Source organism: Trachemys scripta, chromosome 11, assembly GCF_013100865.1.
Source record: "Trachemys scripta elegans isolate TJP31775 chromosome 11, CAS_Tse_1.0, whole genome shotgun sequence".
NCBI lineage: Eukaryota > Metazoa > Chordata > Testudines > Emydidae > Trachemys > Trachemys scripta.
This window is the reverse complement of record NC_048308.1, coordinates 19,408,605-19,425,942: the sequence shown is the minus strand read 5'-3', so window position 1 is coordinate 19,425,942 and position 17,338 is coordinate 19,408,605. Positions and strand designations below refer to the sequence as shown.

Genomic DNA, 17,338 nt, shown 5'->3' with positions numbered 1-17,338 from the left:
TAAATACAGCTATACTCTAAAAAGTGACTAAAATGGTATTGTGGGATTCAGTGTTCATTGCCTCTCAATAACCTTACATCGACTATGTTCACTTTACAAATAAAAATAACTAAGATCTGAAAATAAAATTAGGTTCTTTATCAATCTGAGTTCACTAATAATAAAGATTCTGCTGATGGAACAGAGATGATAATGCTGTTGATGGTGCAGGAGCAGTAATGGAATTTAACTCACTTTCTCCTGAGTATATGAGTTGTGAACATTGATGTAAAAAGGAGGCAAACGACCAAGTTGAACTCTGAATCCTCAAAAGGAGCATATTAGTTGAGTAAGACAGTGAACGGTGTGCACAGTTGAGTAATACATCATCACTTTTCTGACCATAACAGCCCTTAAGCTAAACCAGTAGTAAACAATTGGGGTCCGTTCATTTGAGAGAAATAGTGTGGTTTGTATGAGTTCCTGTAGGAACAGAAGGCTATTCATCCCTAAGTAATAGGTTATTTGTAGTATTCAGATGCTAATATTTTAATAACCAAGAAATTAAATGTAGTAAATAAAATTGTTATGGAATGGCAGACCATAACATCTCTGAAAGAGAAATTGTCTGTCATTTCAGTTTGTCTATGGATTAATTACTGGAGCCAGAGATAATAGATTTCTTTTTCTTTTCTTTTTTTTTTTTTTTTTTTCTTTTTTGCTTCAGCCACCAAACTGGAAAATCTGAAAAATAGTTTGTTGGGTCAACCTGAAATGACTTTTTGTTTTGTTTTTGTTTTGTTTAGCTTTGGGGTTTTTGTGTACCCTTTTTTTGTGTGTGTTTTAAAATAAATGTCAAAATGAAACATTTCATTTTTTTGGATTTTTTTTTTCCATTTTGGCCAAAACTAATTAATGTTTAATTCCTATCCCTGCATTTGCTGGTCTAGATATGATGCTTCATGTTATTTAAATGTAGTTTTATATTTAAGGAAGATGTTAATCTCTTGCTAATGGATGGGTAATTGGGCATCTTTATCAAATGTCTTGAAATAAACGTTAGCTAGAAAGAGGAAGTATGTTTCGCTGTAAGGGGAAAACATAAGAAAGAAAAGACTTTTTTTGTACCGGTGTATGCAGATAAATCAATAGCTGTCACTGATTGAGGTCTTGGGAAGCTTACAGAATGCTGGAGAGGAAAAAGAAAGCAAAAAGGCTACATCAAAAAGACTAGATTTCAGTATTGCATTATGATTCTTTTTCTTCATTTTTTGTCATTCACATTCCATGCGAACTGTAGATTTTATAGGCTATTATATGAAAACAGTGCTGATGTTCTGTTGTTTACAACATAATAAAAGTTAATGAAAAGAAGCAAAATACAATTTAGCTACTACAGAAATGTTTCTCAACCAGTAAAATAAATTGAAATTAACTACCATTTCTGAAATGTCTGATAGCTACAGCTTCACTCATGCCTTACCTTTGTGTCATTAAAAAAATATTTATATTAAATTGTGCATTCATATTAGAACAGCTTTTGTTTAGATATATGTCTTTAGATTTGCTTAACTTTTATTTATTTATGTGATTAACAGTTGATATGGTCAGTTGTTAGTTGATTTGATTATAATATCATTTTCTCTGAAGTCAATAACATAAGAATGGTCATAATATGTCAGACCAAAGGTCCATCTAGCCCAGAATTCTGTCTTCAGACAGTGGCCAATGCCAGGTGCCCCAGAGGGAATGAACAGAACAGGTAATCATCAAGAGATCCATCCCCTGTCTCCTATTCCCAGTTTCTGGCAAACAGAGGTTAGGGACACCATCCCTGCCCATCCTGACTAATAGCCATTGATGGACCTATCCTTCATGAATTTATCTAGTTCTTTTTTAAATCCTGTTATAGTTTAAGCAGCAAAAAAATGTCTATAGCCTTCCAGGCTACACAAATCCAGGAAAAAGATCAAGAATCCATGGAAGGGCAATGAATACAGTATACTGCACAAGTCCATTACAAGTATATAGTTGCTCTATGGGCAAAACTTCCAGAGCCCATTAATGGTCCATAATATTGTCTTCTCTAATGCTTTAGATCAGTGATATTCAGAACTCAGTGGTTCAGGAGCTAAATTAGTGATCAGCATTACGCAAAAGAGCCACTGTAGGGTAAATTCATTGTTTCATTTACTATAGTATTATATATTCATATTTAAATAGTCTGACTGGGAAATATTTAGTTTATATATATATATATATATATACTTGGTCAGTCATTTTGCTGTAAGAACATTATATATATTATATATAAATTTATTATTATTATTATTCTTACAGCAAAATGACTGTCCAAGGATTATTATTTTATCAACTACAATTGGTTAATAACATAGTAAAAGCATCCTGATTGGCTTATAATTAAATCACACAATGCTTTAATTTCATGTGCTGCAAAGAGCCTCAGGAGACACATTAAAGAGCCACTTACGGCTTGTGAGCCTCAGCCTGCGTATCACTGCTTTAGATACTTTGTCATCACTCATGTCTGTGTAGCACAGACAATAGAAGTTGCACTTCAAATCTGCTAATTCAGCATAGTTGTGGAGTATGATCCCATTGAAAAAACATCCTCTGGTCTTTCTTGTTCTACCCTGGCCAATAAGAGCTTTCTTGATGTTGCATTCAAACAATGGATAGTACCATAAAAGCCAGTGGTTGACATAAAAAGAATTGTCTGGCTAAACTCGGGAATGGATCTTATCAATCAGGGAAGAGCCCATCTGCAACACTTAAGGCTGAGAGGTCTTCCTTAGTTCATTCACTGATGTGTTATAAATTGTGGGGAAAAAAAACTTCTCCATACATTTAGATGACAGTGGGAGTCCCAGGTCATGTATAATGGAGTTTCCAACAGCCAGAGACTCCACTTAAAAAAACTGGTTGTCAGGAATGTCTAATCACATGTGCACCTGTTGGGCAGAAGAGATTTTCCGTCAGGATCTTCAGTTACTTCAGCAACAATATTGCACTTAAGAGTCTGCATTTTACATCACAATCAGTTGAGTGGTGCATCCATTCTAATTTAATGCGCTTGAATTTAGTTCTGGAGACTGAAGTTCTCTAGGTATCCATATATCATAGACAGTGTAGGCAGTGGCAATACAAGCTTGCCCATGCTTCTCACTTGTAAACGTGCTTTCCTTTCTAACCTGGATGTACAACAGCCTACTTAAAGTATTGAGAGTCTCCTTGCCCTTTTAGCTCTTGAACATTGAGCTATGACTGATGACAAAATCACCGGTTAGTGCAAGTTATGTGTCCTGTGATACTTCTGATTAGGTTTATGCACATTGATAAGTAAGAATGGTGAAGCTTGCACTGTTCTCATTTGTCCTGGATTGGTGTTGAGGATACTTAGAGGACTTCAGCTTTTAGAGCTCTCAATTCCTTGCCCTTCAGAAGCACACAATTCAGTTTAAAATATTTGTTAAAGTATTTTAGATACTTCAAAAAGACAAGGTGCATGCAGTAATATCTTTTACTGGACCAACTTTTGCTGGTGAAAGAGAGAGAGAGTTCTTCAGGACTGGGAAAGGTACTCAGAGTGTCACAGCTAAATTCAAGGTGGAACAGACTGTTAAGCATAAGGTGTTAACACATGTTGCAAGAGACCATTCAAGGTGAAGTGGGCAGTTAACATCTCTGTAGTCATAGGACAAAGGAGGGTTAGTGAGTTTCAGATTATTGTAATGAGCCATGAATCCATTGTCTTTATTCAGTCCATGATTTTTCATGTCTAGCAAAGTTATAAATTTAAGTTTTCAGGCTCATCTTTTGAAGGTGTTATGTAGGTTTCCTTTCAGGATTAGGACTTAGAGGTCAGATATGGAATGATCATTTTGTGAAAAATATTCAGCCAAATGGTGGTTTTGTGTGTGTGTGTGTGTGTGTGAGTTCATTTGAGAGCATAGTGGTTGTCTGGTTTCACCCATATAGTTGTTATTCGGACAGTAGTGCATTGGATGAGGTATCCCACATGTTGTGATAGGCATGTGTAGGACTCGTGTATCTTGAAAGGTGTGTTGTGGGGGTATTGATCATTGTAGCAGTGAATATATGTCTGCAGGTTTTGAATCTATTGTTACGGAAAGGTCTGGTGCTGTTTTAAGTTGGTTTGTCCTCATGTGTGGTGACCTTTCTTCTGAAAATGAGTTTGGGGAGTTATTTGAAGGACAGAAGAGGAGGTTCAGCTAATTATTTTTTCAGGATGTGGTCCCCGTTGAGTGTGGGTTGTAATTCTTTAATGTTACCCTGTATGGGTTCCATTAGAGTGGTAGGTGATAACAAGGGGTGTGTAGTCATAGGTTGGGGTTTTTTGGTTCCATATTGAAGCATGTTCTCTTGGGGTATTTGGGTGGCCATGATGCAATCTACTTCTCTGGTGAAGTGTCCTTGTTTGGTGAAGGCAGTTTTAAGTATATTAAGGTGTGTATCCTGGACTTTCTCCTTGGAACATATTCTATGGTATCTGAGCGTCTGGCAGTAGATAACAGATTTTTTGGTGTGTTTGGGGTGGTTATTGGATCTGTTAAGGTAGGCGTGTCAGCCATGCACTAAAATAATGAGTGGCTCAATCATCCTCTCTTTACCAATAACCCATCGAGTTATGTTGTTATCAGCATGGTTCTACACCTTCCAGGAGTTGGCAATGACCCAGCAGATTTCCTGAAGTGTGATAACCACCACAAATAGTAGCTGTGGAAAAGCCTCCCGAACCCATCAGTGCGGAACTCTTGTCACAGACTTGTTCACTACAGAAGATAATACCAAGTTCTGCTTCAGTGGAGACGTGATCCCAGGCTCCTTGATGATGACTTCCCCCTTCTATGGTCTCATGGACTGCTATATGCCTTCCCTCTAATTCTCCTGATCTCCCCGCCCCCCCAAATATCCAAGTTCGAATTGGACAAAGCTTCTATCATCATGATAGCTCCACAAATCTTGTACTTGATGCTGGGAGAGAAGAAGCTGCAGCTGCATATTTCAGACATCTACAAAGCCTTGCTCTATTACCTCAGCAGGACGAAGTCTTTCAGGCCTCGTTGTGGCCATATCCAGTGCACTGAAAAGCTAAGCTAACTCATCACAGAGAATTTCAATGTGATTTCCAGCTGGTATCAACTGGCTGGCAAGCCTCTGCCTCTGAATGTCAAGGTACACTGCACCAGTGAACAGGAGGCATCATCTGCCTACTTCAGAAATGTGGCTCTTTCCAAGAATTGCAAGACAGCTACATGGAGCAACCCACTAACTTAATTAAACATTATGCATGTGACATGGCAACTAGGTCAGATGCCAATTTCGGGACAATAGTACTTCAATCTCTGTTTGACAAATACAGCTGAAATTCCTCACTCCAGCTGTTCAGGGAAGATACTGCTTCCCAGTCCTGATAATGGGATCCATCCTGATATATACTTGAAGAAGAAAGAACAATTAACTACCATACAGTCACTGTAACTCTTTGAAATGTTGTGCTCTGTGTGGTTTCATTGATCTGTCCCCACTTTTCTGAGTCCTCAACAGCATTGACCTTGAACTGTAAAGGAGCTGAGGAAGGGTCGCAGCTGCCCTGTCTTTTATGCCCTCATATGAGAGCATGAGGAGGCATGGAGTGTATGCATGTTTAAGAAAACCCTTATTTATTTCCTTCCACCCTAAATATCTTGGCCTGAAGGCATTCAAATCCTCCATGTAAAAAATGAATCAAATGCTATATCACTGAAAGATATTCAGTTTAAGAGACTTATTTCAGTCAACACATTCTGTGGTAGCATCCTGGGCAGAAAGTGAATCAGCCACCACAAAACAAATGGAAAATTGTCATCTTGTCATGAATCAACATTTTTGTAAAGAGCTACAGGCCCGACGTATACTCTACAGAAACATTCTTTGGCAGAAAGGTACTCCAAGAAGTGATGACCAAATAGATTGAGATACTAACTTTAGCGAAGATGAAACATTCTTTTTCATCCTTCTCCGACACTTTTGAATATTTTTCACATTTCTTGATATAATTAAGATGTGTCAGACTCAGGAAGATGTCAGAATCCAGAATAGAACATTTGTCACATCATGATTTCCTTCCCAGACTGACCTCTCCCCTAATTCTTCCCATTCAAACTAAGTCCTTTGGGCATTTTTACAATCACTTCTTTAGTGCCCATGCATGTAGTAAGTGAAGTAAGTAGTGAAGTAAGGTTAGATATTTATATTTAGTCAACTAATAAATATTTATGCTGAGATTTTCAAGGTTACATAAAGAATTTGAACTTCTAATTCTCATTAAAATTAATGGGAACTGGGTGTTCAAACTTTCTAAGTATGACTTTGAAAATCTCAGGTTTAGTAACTGGGAGGTACTTTGGAAAGAGCTTGGTTAAGCCATGAAAGAAGCCCCATGGATAAGTCTGAATGTCCTCTGATGTTTCCAAAAAGAGGGGCACAAATTCAAATTCTCATACTAGGAGACAAGTCAGCCCCAGAAAAGAACTGACTCAGTAACACATTTTCCATTTTAACTACATTATTGTTACTTCCTCATTTTAAATGAATTCCTTTTTGGGAAATAAATCTTACATTAATGGTAATTCATACTTTTAATAGCCGTAAGTGAAATACCCCAAGTTAGAATTCTAATTTAATTTACCTTCTGTAACGCAAAGACAGTCACTATTTTAGTGCTGCTTTGTTGATGACATAGAGCAGATAAGCAGGAAAGAATCTCCTTTTCAAAAGATAATTACAGCTTTTTAAAATTGTACCACAACAAACATTGCTAAGGGAAAACAGTAGTGAAAGCCATGTCAGATACAATTTCTAAATATCAAAAATGACCCTTAAAGATTTATGTGGGATTTTGTAGAAAGACTGCTAATTCCAAACAAAAGCATCCATCAGTTGACTTGACAGTTATGAATAATAATGTTTTACATGCTATATATGCCAAACAAGACACACTAGGTTTAGCATAAAAAATGTTATGAGCAACTGGAAGATATACTTATTCACTGCAGAATGAATGACATAACAAAGCTTGTACAAGGCATTTGATGTTATGCTCATGAATATATTAAATTGTAGTATATAAAGTGAATACCAACTTTTATTATATATGTGGCACAAGGGTTCTGATGAGTTCGGATGAAAATGCCCCACCACCCAAACCTGCATTTTAACACCAATTCTAAGTGCCATAACATAAATCTTCTGCCTCAAACTCTCAGAAGTTTAAAAAAAACAAATCATACAGTAGGAATGTGTAGGTGCTCTGTGTGAGTGTGTGTGTGTGTGTGTGTTTTATTTCCATCTGAACCACTGCTAACATGCAAAACAATTTACTGGAGGAGTTCTAGACAATGTTCAAAGCTTTGGAATTGACTTTGAAATGTATAATAAGCAACTGTTAAACTTCAGCCCACACAATGTTTCTATTTTTTTTCAAGGTTTATTCATCAACTGAATACCTGTGGGTGATAGCTGATGTTATTTTTTTTTTACAGTTTTCTTGTAATTGGGCCAACTTGTCAACTATGCATATCAGGTGCATGCAATTCCTAAGAAAAAAAATCACCTGTCTCCAGGTCTTACAGTGCAACCGTGATTTTAAGTAACTTGAAAATATCCACTTCCTACTGCTAATTTCCTTTTTGACCATCTAGTTCATAGTTGGATAGTTGGTCAGATTCATGCGTTCAGTACTGTCCTTTCAAAAGAACCTCAAACATAACAAAATCTGTCTGCCATCTCCCCATCATAATTACGTGTTTTATAGTTTTTCCAAAAGTTCTTAAATCTCATGGTATCATTAATAGACTATTTCGTCAAAGGTCGGGATGTTTTGTCATAAGGTTTTTTAAGCAGATTGAATTTATTTTTAGCTAAAGTAGGCAAGTAAGTAAACCTATAAGAAAATGCTTATTTACCTGACAATCCTGGGTTTGTTCAATTTTACAAAAGTGAAGGTTAACAATGCTTGTTCAGTGTTTGTTAAGCTCATTCAGAACAATGTGGGCCACGTTCTGCTGTCCTTATGGGTGTTCATAGTATGCTACTCCACAAATGCTTCCAGTGGTTTCAATGAGAGAACCAATGGAGTAACATACTACTGAATTTATACTTAAATCTTATAAAGTATAAGAAAAATATATTTCTGCAGTGTAACAGTGATATCACTGCATAATGTACTTTAACATTTCATTTGCTCTGAATGATGTAGATTTTTCAAATGAAAAACTGAGAATCCCTAACCCAGTTAGGATTTCTTTTCTGGGAGTTAGAATAGAAGTTATTGTCTGTATTTACCTGTGATATGTTTTGTATAGTATTAAAAAGTAAATATATGCAGCAGTAAGCCTTTAACCATTGTTGTATTTCTGTTAGCAGAAAAGCTGCTTTTTAGTTTATCTTGAGAGCTGTAATATGTCACCATCATGAAGTGACTACAATTGCTTTTAATGATGTTAAAATACAGTACATCTAAAGGTGCATCCTGGTTATGGTTTAATACGTTGTATTCCCTTAAAAATCAAAATAATGACCTTTAGCAGAGTAAATTAACTTAAATACACCTCTACCCGGATATAACATGAATTTGGATATAACACGGTAAAGCAGTGTTGCCGGGGGCTGAGGGGGGGGGGGGGCTGCACGCTCCAGCAGATCAAAGCAAGTTCAATATAACGCGAGTTTCACATATAGCACGGTAAGAATAAAATTGTCAGACACAGAAAAACATAAACTGTTGAGCAGTAGTCAACATGGTTTCTGTAAGGGGAAATCGTGTCTTACTAATCTATTAGAGTTCTCTGAAGGGGTCAACAAACGTGGACAAGGGGGATCCAGTGGACATAGTGTACTTAGGTTTCCAGAAAGCCTTTGACAAGGTCCCTCACCAAAGGCTCTTAAGTAATGTAAGTTGTCATGGGATAAAAGGGAAGGTCCTTTCATGGATTGAGAATTGGTTAAAAGACCTGGAACAAAGGGAAGGAATTAATGGTAAATTCTCAGAATGGAGAGGGGTAACTAGTGGTGTTCCCCAAGGGTCAGTCCTCGGACCAATCCTATTCAACTTATTTATAAATGATCTGGAGAAAGGGGTAAACAGCGAGGTTGCAAAGTTTGCAGATGATACTAAACTGCTCAAGATAGTTAAGACCAAAGCAGACTGTGATGAACTTCAAAAATATCTCACAAAACTAAGTGATTGGGCAACAAAATGGCAAATGAAATTTAATGTGGATAAATGTAATGCACATTGGAAAAAATAACCTCAACTATACATACAATATGATGGGGGCTAATTTAGCTACAACAAGTCAGGAAAAAGATCTTGGAGTCATCGTGGATAGGTCTCTGAAGATGTCCACGCAGTGTGCAGAGGCGGTAAAAAAAGCAAACAGGGATCATTAAAAAGGGGATAGAAAATAAGACTGAGAATATTATTATTATTATTGCCCTTATATAAATCGATGGTACGCCCACATCTCGAATACTGCGTAGAGATGTGGTCTCCTCATCTAAAAAAAGATATACTGGCATTAGAAAAGGTTCAGAAAAGGGCAACTAAAATGATTAGGGGTTTGGAACAGGTCCCATATGAGGAGAGATTAAAGAGGCTAGGACTCTTCAGCTTGGAAAAGAGGAGACTAAGGGGGGATATGATAGAGGTATATAAAATCATGAGTGAGGTGGAGAAAGTGGATAAGGAAAAGTTATTTACTTATTCCCATAATACAAGAACTAGGGGTCACCAAATGAAATTAATAGGCAGCAGGTTTAAAACAAATATAAGAAAGTTCTTCTTCACGCAGCGCACAGTCAACTTGTGGAACTCCTTACCTGAGGAGGTTGTGAAGGCTAGGACTATAACAGCGTTTAAAAGAGAACTGGATAAATTCCTGGTGGTTAAGTCCATTAATGGCTGTTAGCCAAGATGGGTAAGGAATGGTGTCCCTAGCCTCTGTTTGTCAAAGGATGGAGATGGATGGCAGGAGAGAGATCACTTGATCATTGCCTGTTGGTCCACTTCCTCTGGGGCACCTAGCATTGGCCACTGTCAATAGACAGGATACTGGGCTAGATGGACCTTTGGTCTGACCCAGTACAGCCGTTCTTATGTTCTTATGTAAGATTTTTTGGCTCCCGGGGACAGCGTTATATCGGGGTAGAGGTGTATATATGCTAACTACTTTATTAAAATTTAACATGTCATTTGTTTAGAATCTGGACGTAGATATTTGTTAACTGAAATTAGTTCATTTTCTTTGCAGTAGTTGGGCCCACTAAATATATGCAAGCAAAGCTGGTGCACCCAATCCTGCATTATTTTAACTGGTAGTAAAGTACCCTGCAGGCTTGACAGATTGTCAAGGCAGTTATTCACAAGAAGTTATGTAGTGGTTGTATCTGTCAGCCCATACAGTATGGAATATTTTAACTGGCAGTCTTCCAAGACTGAACATTAATCTTACCATCTCCTATTACAGTCCCTAATCAAGATATTCCAGGGGTGATTGCACTAACATTGTTTGAAGACTACATCTACTGGACAGATGGGAAAACCAAGTCACTGAGCCGTGCCCACAAAACCTCTGGAGCAGACAGAATATCACTGATTAACTCATGGCATGCCATAACAGATATCCAGGTGTATCATTCTTATAGACAACCTGATGGTAATTATTCTATCCATGCTTTTCAGACAGCACATCAGCATATTTCACAAACATCTAATTTCTGAATTCAATGAAGTGTTTTTTTGTTTGTTTGTTTTTTATTTTTTTGTTTTAGGATCGGGCATTTTTATGCAATGATTATAAGTATTTGTACAGTGGTTTTGGTAGATTTCTTAAGTAACTAAATATCAAGTTGAAATTATTGAAGAACAAGTTATTGATTTTGACTAGATCAACTGAATTGTTAAAATGATATTATGTTACAAAGATGATAAAATCAGTCCAGCTAAGGAGAAATAAAGTATTAGCAAAGCTTTCAATATTATTATTATTATTATTGCAAAACCAGGAGAGTTGATATTTTAAAGAATTACTGGTGTCTAACAAGCCCTAGAGATATTTAAACACTAGTTGGGCCAAAAAACCTACAGAAGGAGGACAGTATTATAACTGTCTCTGATCTCCTACCATCCGTATATTACAGTTCTAGTTAAATAAAATTTGGCAGCTGGTCTAGATTAGCAAATTAGCAGCACCATTGTAAAAGACTAGTGCTTTCTCTCTCATTGTTTCAGCATTCAAATCTGCATTTTTATTAGTGAATTAATTTGCCTCATACAAAATGCTTGTGCTCCTTAATTTGAAAGACCGATGGCTATAAAAGTGAATTTTTGTTTGTTTTTGTTTTTAAGAATGCTTTTTTATAAACTATGACATTATAAAAATAATGTAATTTGTACCTATTGAATTTTACTTTCCCTTTTACCATAAAAGAGATTTAAAGTATGCTGAGGTAACAGGTTTATATTACTAGAAGCTTCCCTAAAGGGAAAAAAATGTTTCCTTTGTTGGTTTTTTATTTTTAGGGGGAGGGTTCCCCTGCGAATCAGCCTGTTGGTTGGTAGGTTTTAATAATTTTTTTCTTTTTCATTCACAGTGTCTAAACATTTGTGTATGATAAATAATGGTGGCTGCAGTCACTTGTGTCTCTTAGCTCCTGGCAAAACACACACTTGTGCCTGCCCCACTAATTTTTACCTTGCTGCAGATAACAAGACCTGCTTGTCAAACTGCACAGCCAGTCAGGTAAGCCAGTTGCCATTTTACTATATTTTTGCAGCTTTATTTACAACCAAATGTTAATACTAATGAAAGTGATGCACCCCTGAAAGAGTTCACCAAACCACAGCACAACTCTGAAGTAACATCAGCTATTCTTTGTGGATATCAGTTAGCTTAGGACATATAAAGAGAAGAATGATTTGTGTTTAAATATAAAATTTAAAAATCGTATACCTGAGGTGCTATGAAAATATCTTTGTGTATGAAGTTTGGAGCTTGTGTGACTCATTGTTTAACAAGAAGGAGGTATACTAGCATAATATCATGAGGGCAACACTTCAGAAAGAAAATATTTTTGTTTCCTCTGCAAAAGTTGTTGTATATATTTCTTTAAAAAAAAAGGCACAGTTAATTCGCTTGCCTTCAGAAGAGTTATTGTGCCAAATTTAAACACTAAATTCATCCATTAATGTGTTAAACCAAGGGATTTTAATCCTGCTTTAAGTGAAAAATTCAACACAACACAATTGTGGAGTCACTAATAATAAGTCTGTAATAATATCTGGGTCGACATATGTAGAGATTATAACTATATGATAAATAATGGAACCATATGACAGCATATTTATATCTTGCACTTTTCACCACCTCACCTGCACTAATCTCCAGGGGGACTTTTCAAACCTCTGAGCAGCTTTCAAACAGCTCCCATTTGTTTACATAACAATCTGCAAAAATAAGAGTTTCTGAATATTTTCCTGTGTGACCCTAAGAGCGTCCCAGTGCCAGAGGGCAAGCAGCTCACTGGCATCAAGTAATAAGTTTAGCTGGCCTGACCAATTCAGTGTACCCCACCTTACTACTGCTATAATCTGTATCTAGAAGGTGGTAGGTAATATGTCATTGGAAAACTAATAATTCATTGATCATTAAGAATCTAGTGTCATGTATGTATATGATGTGTATTAAGAGTTATGAATATATGTTGCAATTATGACTAAAAAGTATTTAAACCAGGCATGTCAGGGGGATTTGGTTAACAGGTCTGTCCTAGACAAAGAAATATGTTTGCTTCTCTGGCCAGCCCAGTCTTCAGCTAGGGACAATGAAGGTAGATTTACATATTAGGTAAACAAAGCTATCAAGCTAATAAGCAGAGGATGAGACAGCTTAGCATCTACATCCCAACAGGGAAGAGAAACTTTACCTGAACTATATACAAAGGGAGCCTGAACCTCAAGTCATAAGCAGTTGAAGCAGCTGATGGATACACTATTACCATATTATAAACCACTGGTTCTCAAACTAGAGCCACCACTTGTTCAGGGAAAGCCCCTGGTGGGCCGGGCCAGTTTGTTTGCCTGCCAGGTCCGCAGGTTCAGCCGATCGCAGCTCCTACTGGCCATGGGTCACCACTACAGGCCAATGGGGGCTGCAGGAAGCAGCGCGGGCCGAGGGACATGCTGGCCGCCCTTCCTGCAGCCCCCATTGGCCTGGAGTGGCGAACCGCAGCAAGTGGGAGCTGCGATTGGTCGAACCTGTGGATGCGGCAGGTAAACAAACTGGCCTGGCCTGCCAGAGGCTTTCCCCGAACAAGCGGCAGCCCTAGTTTGAGAACCACTGTTATAAACATTTATTGAGTGAGGTGTTTTATGAAAGTGAGTGACACCCTGGTGATTAATATCATTGTAAAATGTATGTATCAACACTATATAAGGAATTATATTGATATTAGTCTCCATAGTCTGTGTCCAAACAAAGGGAGAAACAGGTCTCTCCTAGGCTGAAGGGAATTTCACAGCTATTTACCTGTTTCTTATGCAAATTAAGCATGGTAGAATCAAAACAATGGAAGCCTCATTTACATATAGGGAGATAGGAAGCCAACAGGAAGGGAAAAACAGCATGAGGTCATCCTGCCTTTTGAAACAAGGTAATAGAACTTTGGAAGATATAAGCAATGACAGAAGCCATATTTGGCATCTATCACTAGACACAAGGGACCAGAGCTCTCCCAAACTGAGAAAGATAGGTCCTTCAACCAAGGAAGAGTTGAATCACTGGGAAATAAATATAGGAGAAAAACCAGCTTTGGCAAAGATCTTTCACCTAGAAAGAGAAGGGGAGCCTGCGCCTTGTACTTCTGTGGATGGTCCTGACTGAGGGAATGTCCACCATAGCTTGGAAGAAGGAAGCTGGGTGATAATTCATCCTGAACAAAGCCTTTACCTTGATAGATTAAGCTTTAGATGTTTAGATGCATGTTTCTCTTTGATTTACTTGTAACCTTTTCCAATTTTATTCACTTTACTTTGCATCATTTAATCTATGTCCTGTTAATAAAATGTATTTTATTTTTACTATAAACCAACTCAATGCTCTATTTTCAGGAAAAGAAAGTGTATTTACCCAAGTTAAGTTAATAAGCTCTGATGTGCTTTTGTCTCTTTAAAATAACAAGCAAACTTTATTATTTCTCTGAACCGTCCAGGAAAAGGCTGGACATTGCAAGCACATGGTTTTGGGAAAATTCAGGACTGGGAGTGTGTTGGGGGTCACCTGGCTGGTTGTAATTAAGGCTGATGGAAGGTGGGGCTGTGGGGCAGTAGATAGGCTGCTGGGGTCAGTGCTAGGGGTGGCTGTATAGCACACAGACACTTGGATGTGACCTACCTGTTGGTTGAATATGAGCCTTCTGGGCTGGGAGCTATAGTAGCAAAGGATTGTGAGCCACTCAGGTTACAGGGCAAGAGGGGACACAAGCCCCACTGGATTGAACCCCAAACCATGATATCCCCCAGAATATGAAACTTCTGCCTCAGATTAACTGCAAATTGAAGAAATATTAAATCCTGGACCAGTGATAAGTTAAAGCTCTAATATCTCTCAGATGTTGAGGGATATTAAAAGGGGAAAAAATCAAGAAATTTCATTTTGCCCATTCGATATAGCACTTATGTCCAGCTCTAGGTATTGTCAGATAATGGATTCTAAATCATAATAATGTGATAGAGAGAGAAGCAATTTTAGATGCATTTTACATGTTTCTACAATGTATCAGTTATGATTTTTCATAACTTTCAGCATCCTTTCAGTCATCTTCCTATATATGAACGTTCATCAAAAGAGACATATTGTGTTTCCCAAGTTGGGGTCAGAGTTACTATCTTCTATGATAAAACTTTTAAAAAATTATAGGTAACTCTTTACAGTCATTGAAAATAAGTGTTCTGTTACAATGGTAATATTCACTACTTGCATGTACCATACCTGCAAGGTACCCATGAACACTGGGTACAAAGTAATGAAGCACTATGATGTGTCATAATTAGTAGAAACTGTGCTTCTGGAATGTAGTCTTCTCAGGTATGGTACCACAGCTATTCCTTTTTTCTGACAGTATCTCTGACAATGATCTGAATAAACATAACAGAAGATGCTACAGGAAAATATTCACAAAAGTTCGGTAGCAAATTTATCTAACTACCCATTACCAGCTGCAATGATTGAAAACACGTAACTGGATCTAAAGCAATTTGATTCACCTCAAAGAATAATATGTCATTTATTTTAACGACTTTTAATGTAGGATATGACCTGTTTAGTTGCATCTATATTACATTTTTATTAAATCACTCATTTATAAAATGAGCCAAATTCAGATAGAGACCTGGGCTTACGTACCTGCTGGAAAATCAGTGTATAATAGTACAGCACAGGATGGATGTTTTCTGTGGTCCTTAGTAGATTGGAGGTGAGAGGGAGGAACTGTGAAACAATATTTTGCCTATTTTGAAACACAAGTCCTTGATGATGGGATTGGCACCTTAATTCAGTTTCAGATTGGAAAGGAATATTTGGAGTATGGTTTCAGACTTGCTCCATTGCAAAGTATACCAGCTTCATCATTTCAGTGTGTCAGGACAGTGGCATCTTCACCGTGATGGACTTTAGTGGTGCCTTCTCCTGGGCAAGGAATTATTTAAGCAGAGTTTCAGTACTGGAGACTGGCTCAGCAACTGGCAAGTCACCAGCTAAGTGGGTTCCTTACTGGAAACTTAGGATCTCAGTGACACCTGCTGTTTACAAAAGCCTTGGTTCTGCTCGTCTGTTGTTCTGATGTCTAAAGCATAAGGATAAGAATTGGAACTGAGAGTAGGTCTCAGTGTCATTGCAGAGGACAAAGTAAAACATTGCCATAAGCAGATCAGAGACCTTGGTTGTGTTTTTTTCAACCCAAAGGTACTTCCAATCTTTCCAGTGACAACAATTTGTACCTACCACCCTTTCTTTGGAGATACCACAGGTTCCTCAGTGCCGACACACTTTCACTTTCTGTATGTGCTTCATTCTGTACTAGAGGGATCAAGTTGAGGGCGCCTTCCTCAGCTCTGGGAAATATAACTGCATTTCCTGATTGAATTTCACTTCTCAGGGCTTTTGGGTCAGCCTCTCTGCCATGTGGGTGAGCTTGCAGGCCTGGAATAGTTCTCCAGACAAAGGAGTTATGGTTTCTTGGGGGGTCACATTCACCCTTATGCTGCATTAAGAACTTCGTCTCCAGAGTCTCTCAGGCTTCCTGGGTACTTTTACATAGAATCCTTTCATTGTCCTCCATCCTTTATGGATAACATGGCCATATCAGCAGGAATGTTTCTCAACTTCTTGGGTATCAGGAGACCATAAAAGTCCAGCTGAGAAGCCTGTTCCTTTAATTCACTTTCTGTTGCAGAGCCTCTCTCCTCATTCTTCAGTCATGGTGAACCCGCTTCCCCACCTATGGAATCTGGAGGCAGTCCAGTGTGGTTGCTTGGGACTCAAGGACTAAGCTCTTCCTTTCAACTAAGGCCACCAGATTTTCTTCCTCCAGCAGTGGAACAAGTTGGCATTTCAATTTATCCAGACAATTTTGTTTTATAACAATATTTTTATTCATTTTTCTGCAGTAGCATCATATAATATTTCTTCCTGGTCTCCTGTCAGTGTAGTTGTTTCAACCACCCAGATCAAGCACTGCAATGCCTCCTCTCCAGGATTCCACTGCCCATTCTCAAAAATGGTAGAGTTGTCCCACAAACTCCAGGCCAAATCTAAGTTTTGTTCCATATGCGAGGTAACATGTACGGGCTCTACGGTGGGTGAATTATGACCTGTCAGTTCACAGGCAGCTGACTCTCACGCTGCCAGGGTATGACACTCAGAGTTGGACCAGCATGCCGAGTTCCCACCCTGCTCTGAGGAACAACCATGCCAGTGCAAAAAAGGTCCTATCAGGATCTTCTGAACCTTTTGGGGAAAGAGTCTAAGGAAAATGCTATCTAGCCAGCTCAGCAGGTAATTCCCACAATACACCCAGGCTGGATGGAGAAAATCTCCCTCCTCCCCCCACCAAAGGATCAAAAGTCCTCCTCTTCCAGATACTGGAATGGGTCCTCATCTCTGAGGAAAGAAGACAGGCTGCTACACAGTTCCCCTTTCCACACACAGACAACCTTTCAGGATCCCACAGACATCTAGCAAGCTGAGATAGTAGAGTTGTCTCAACTCTCACTATCAAA

General features: G+C 38.2%; 1 protein-coding gene across 1 annotated transcript in view; it reads left to right on the top strand.

Moving 5' to 3' along the window:
- Positions 1-17,338, top strand: part of LRP1B (LDL receptor related protein 1B) — a 1,021,752-nt gene that overhangs the window by 838,125 nt on the left and 166,289 nt on the right. Inside the window, exons 61-62 of the mRNA XM_034786032.1 lie at positions 10,530-10,718; positions 11,656-11,804. Of these exons, the coding sequence (XP_034641923.1) occupies positions 10,530-10,718; positions 11,656-11,804 (338 nt within the window). The remainder of the gene's footprint in view (positions 1-10,529; positions 10,719-11,655; positions 11,805-17,338) is intronic.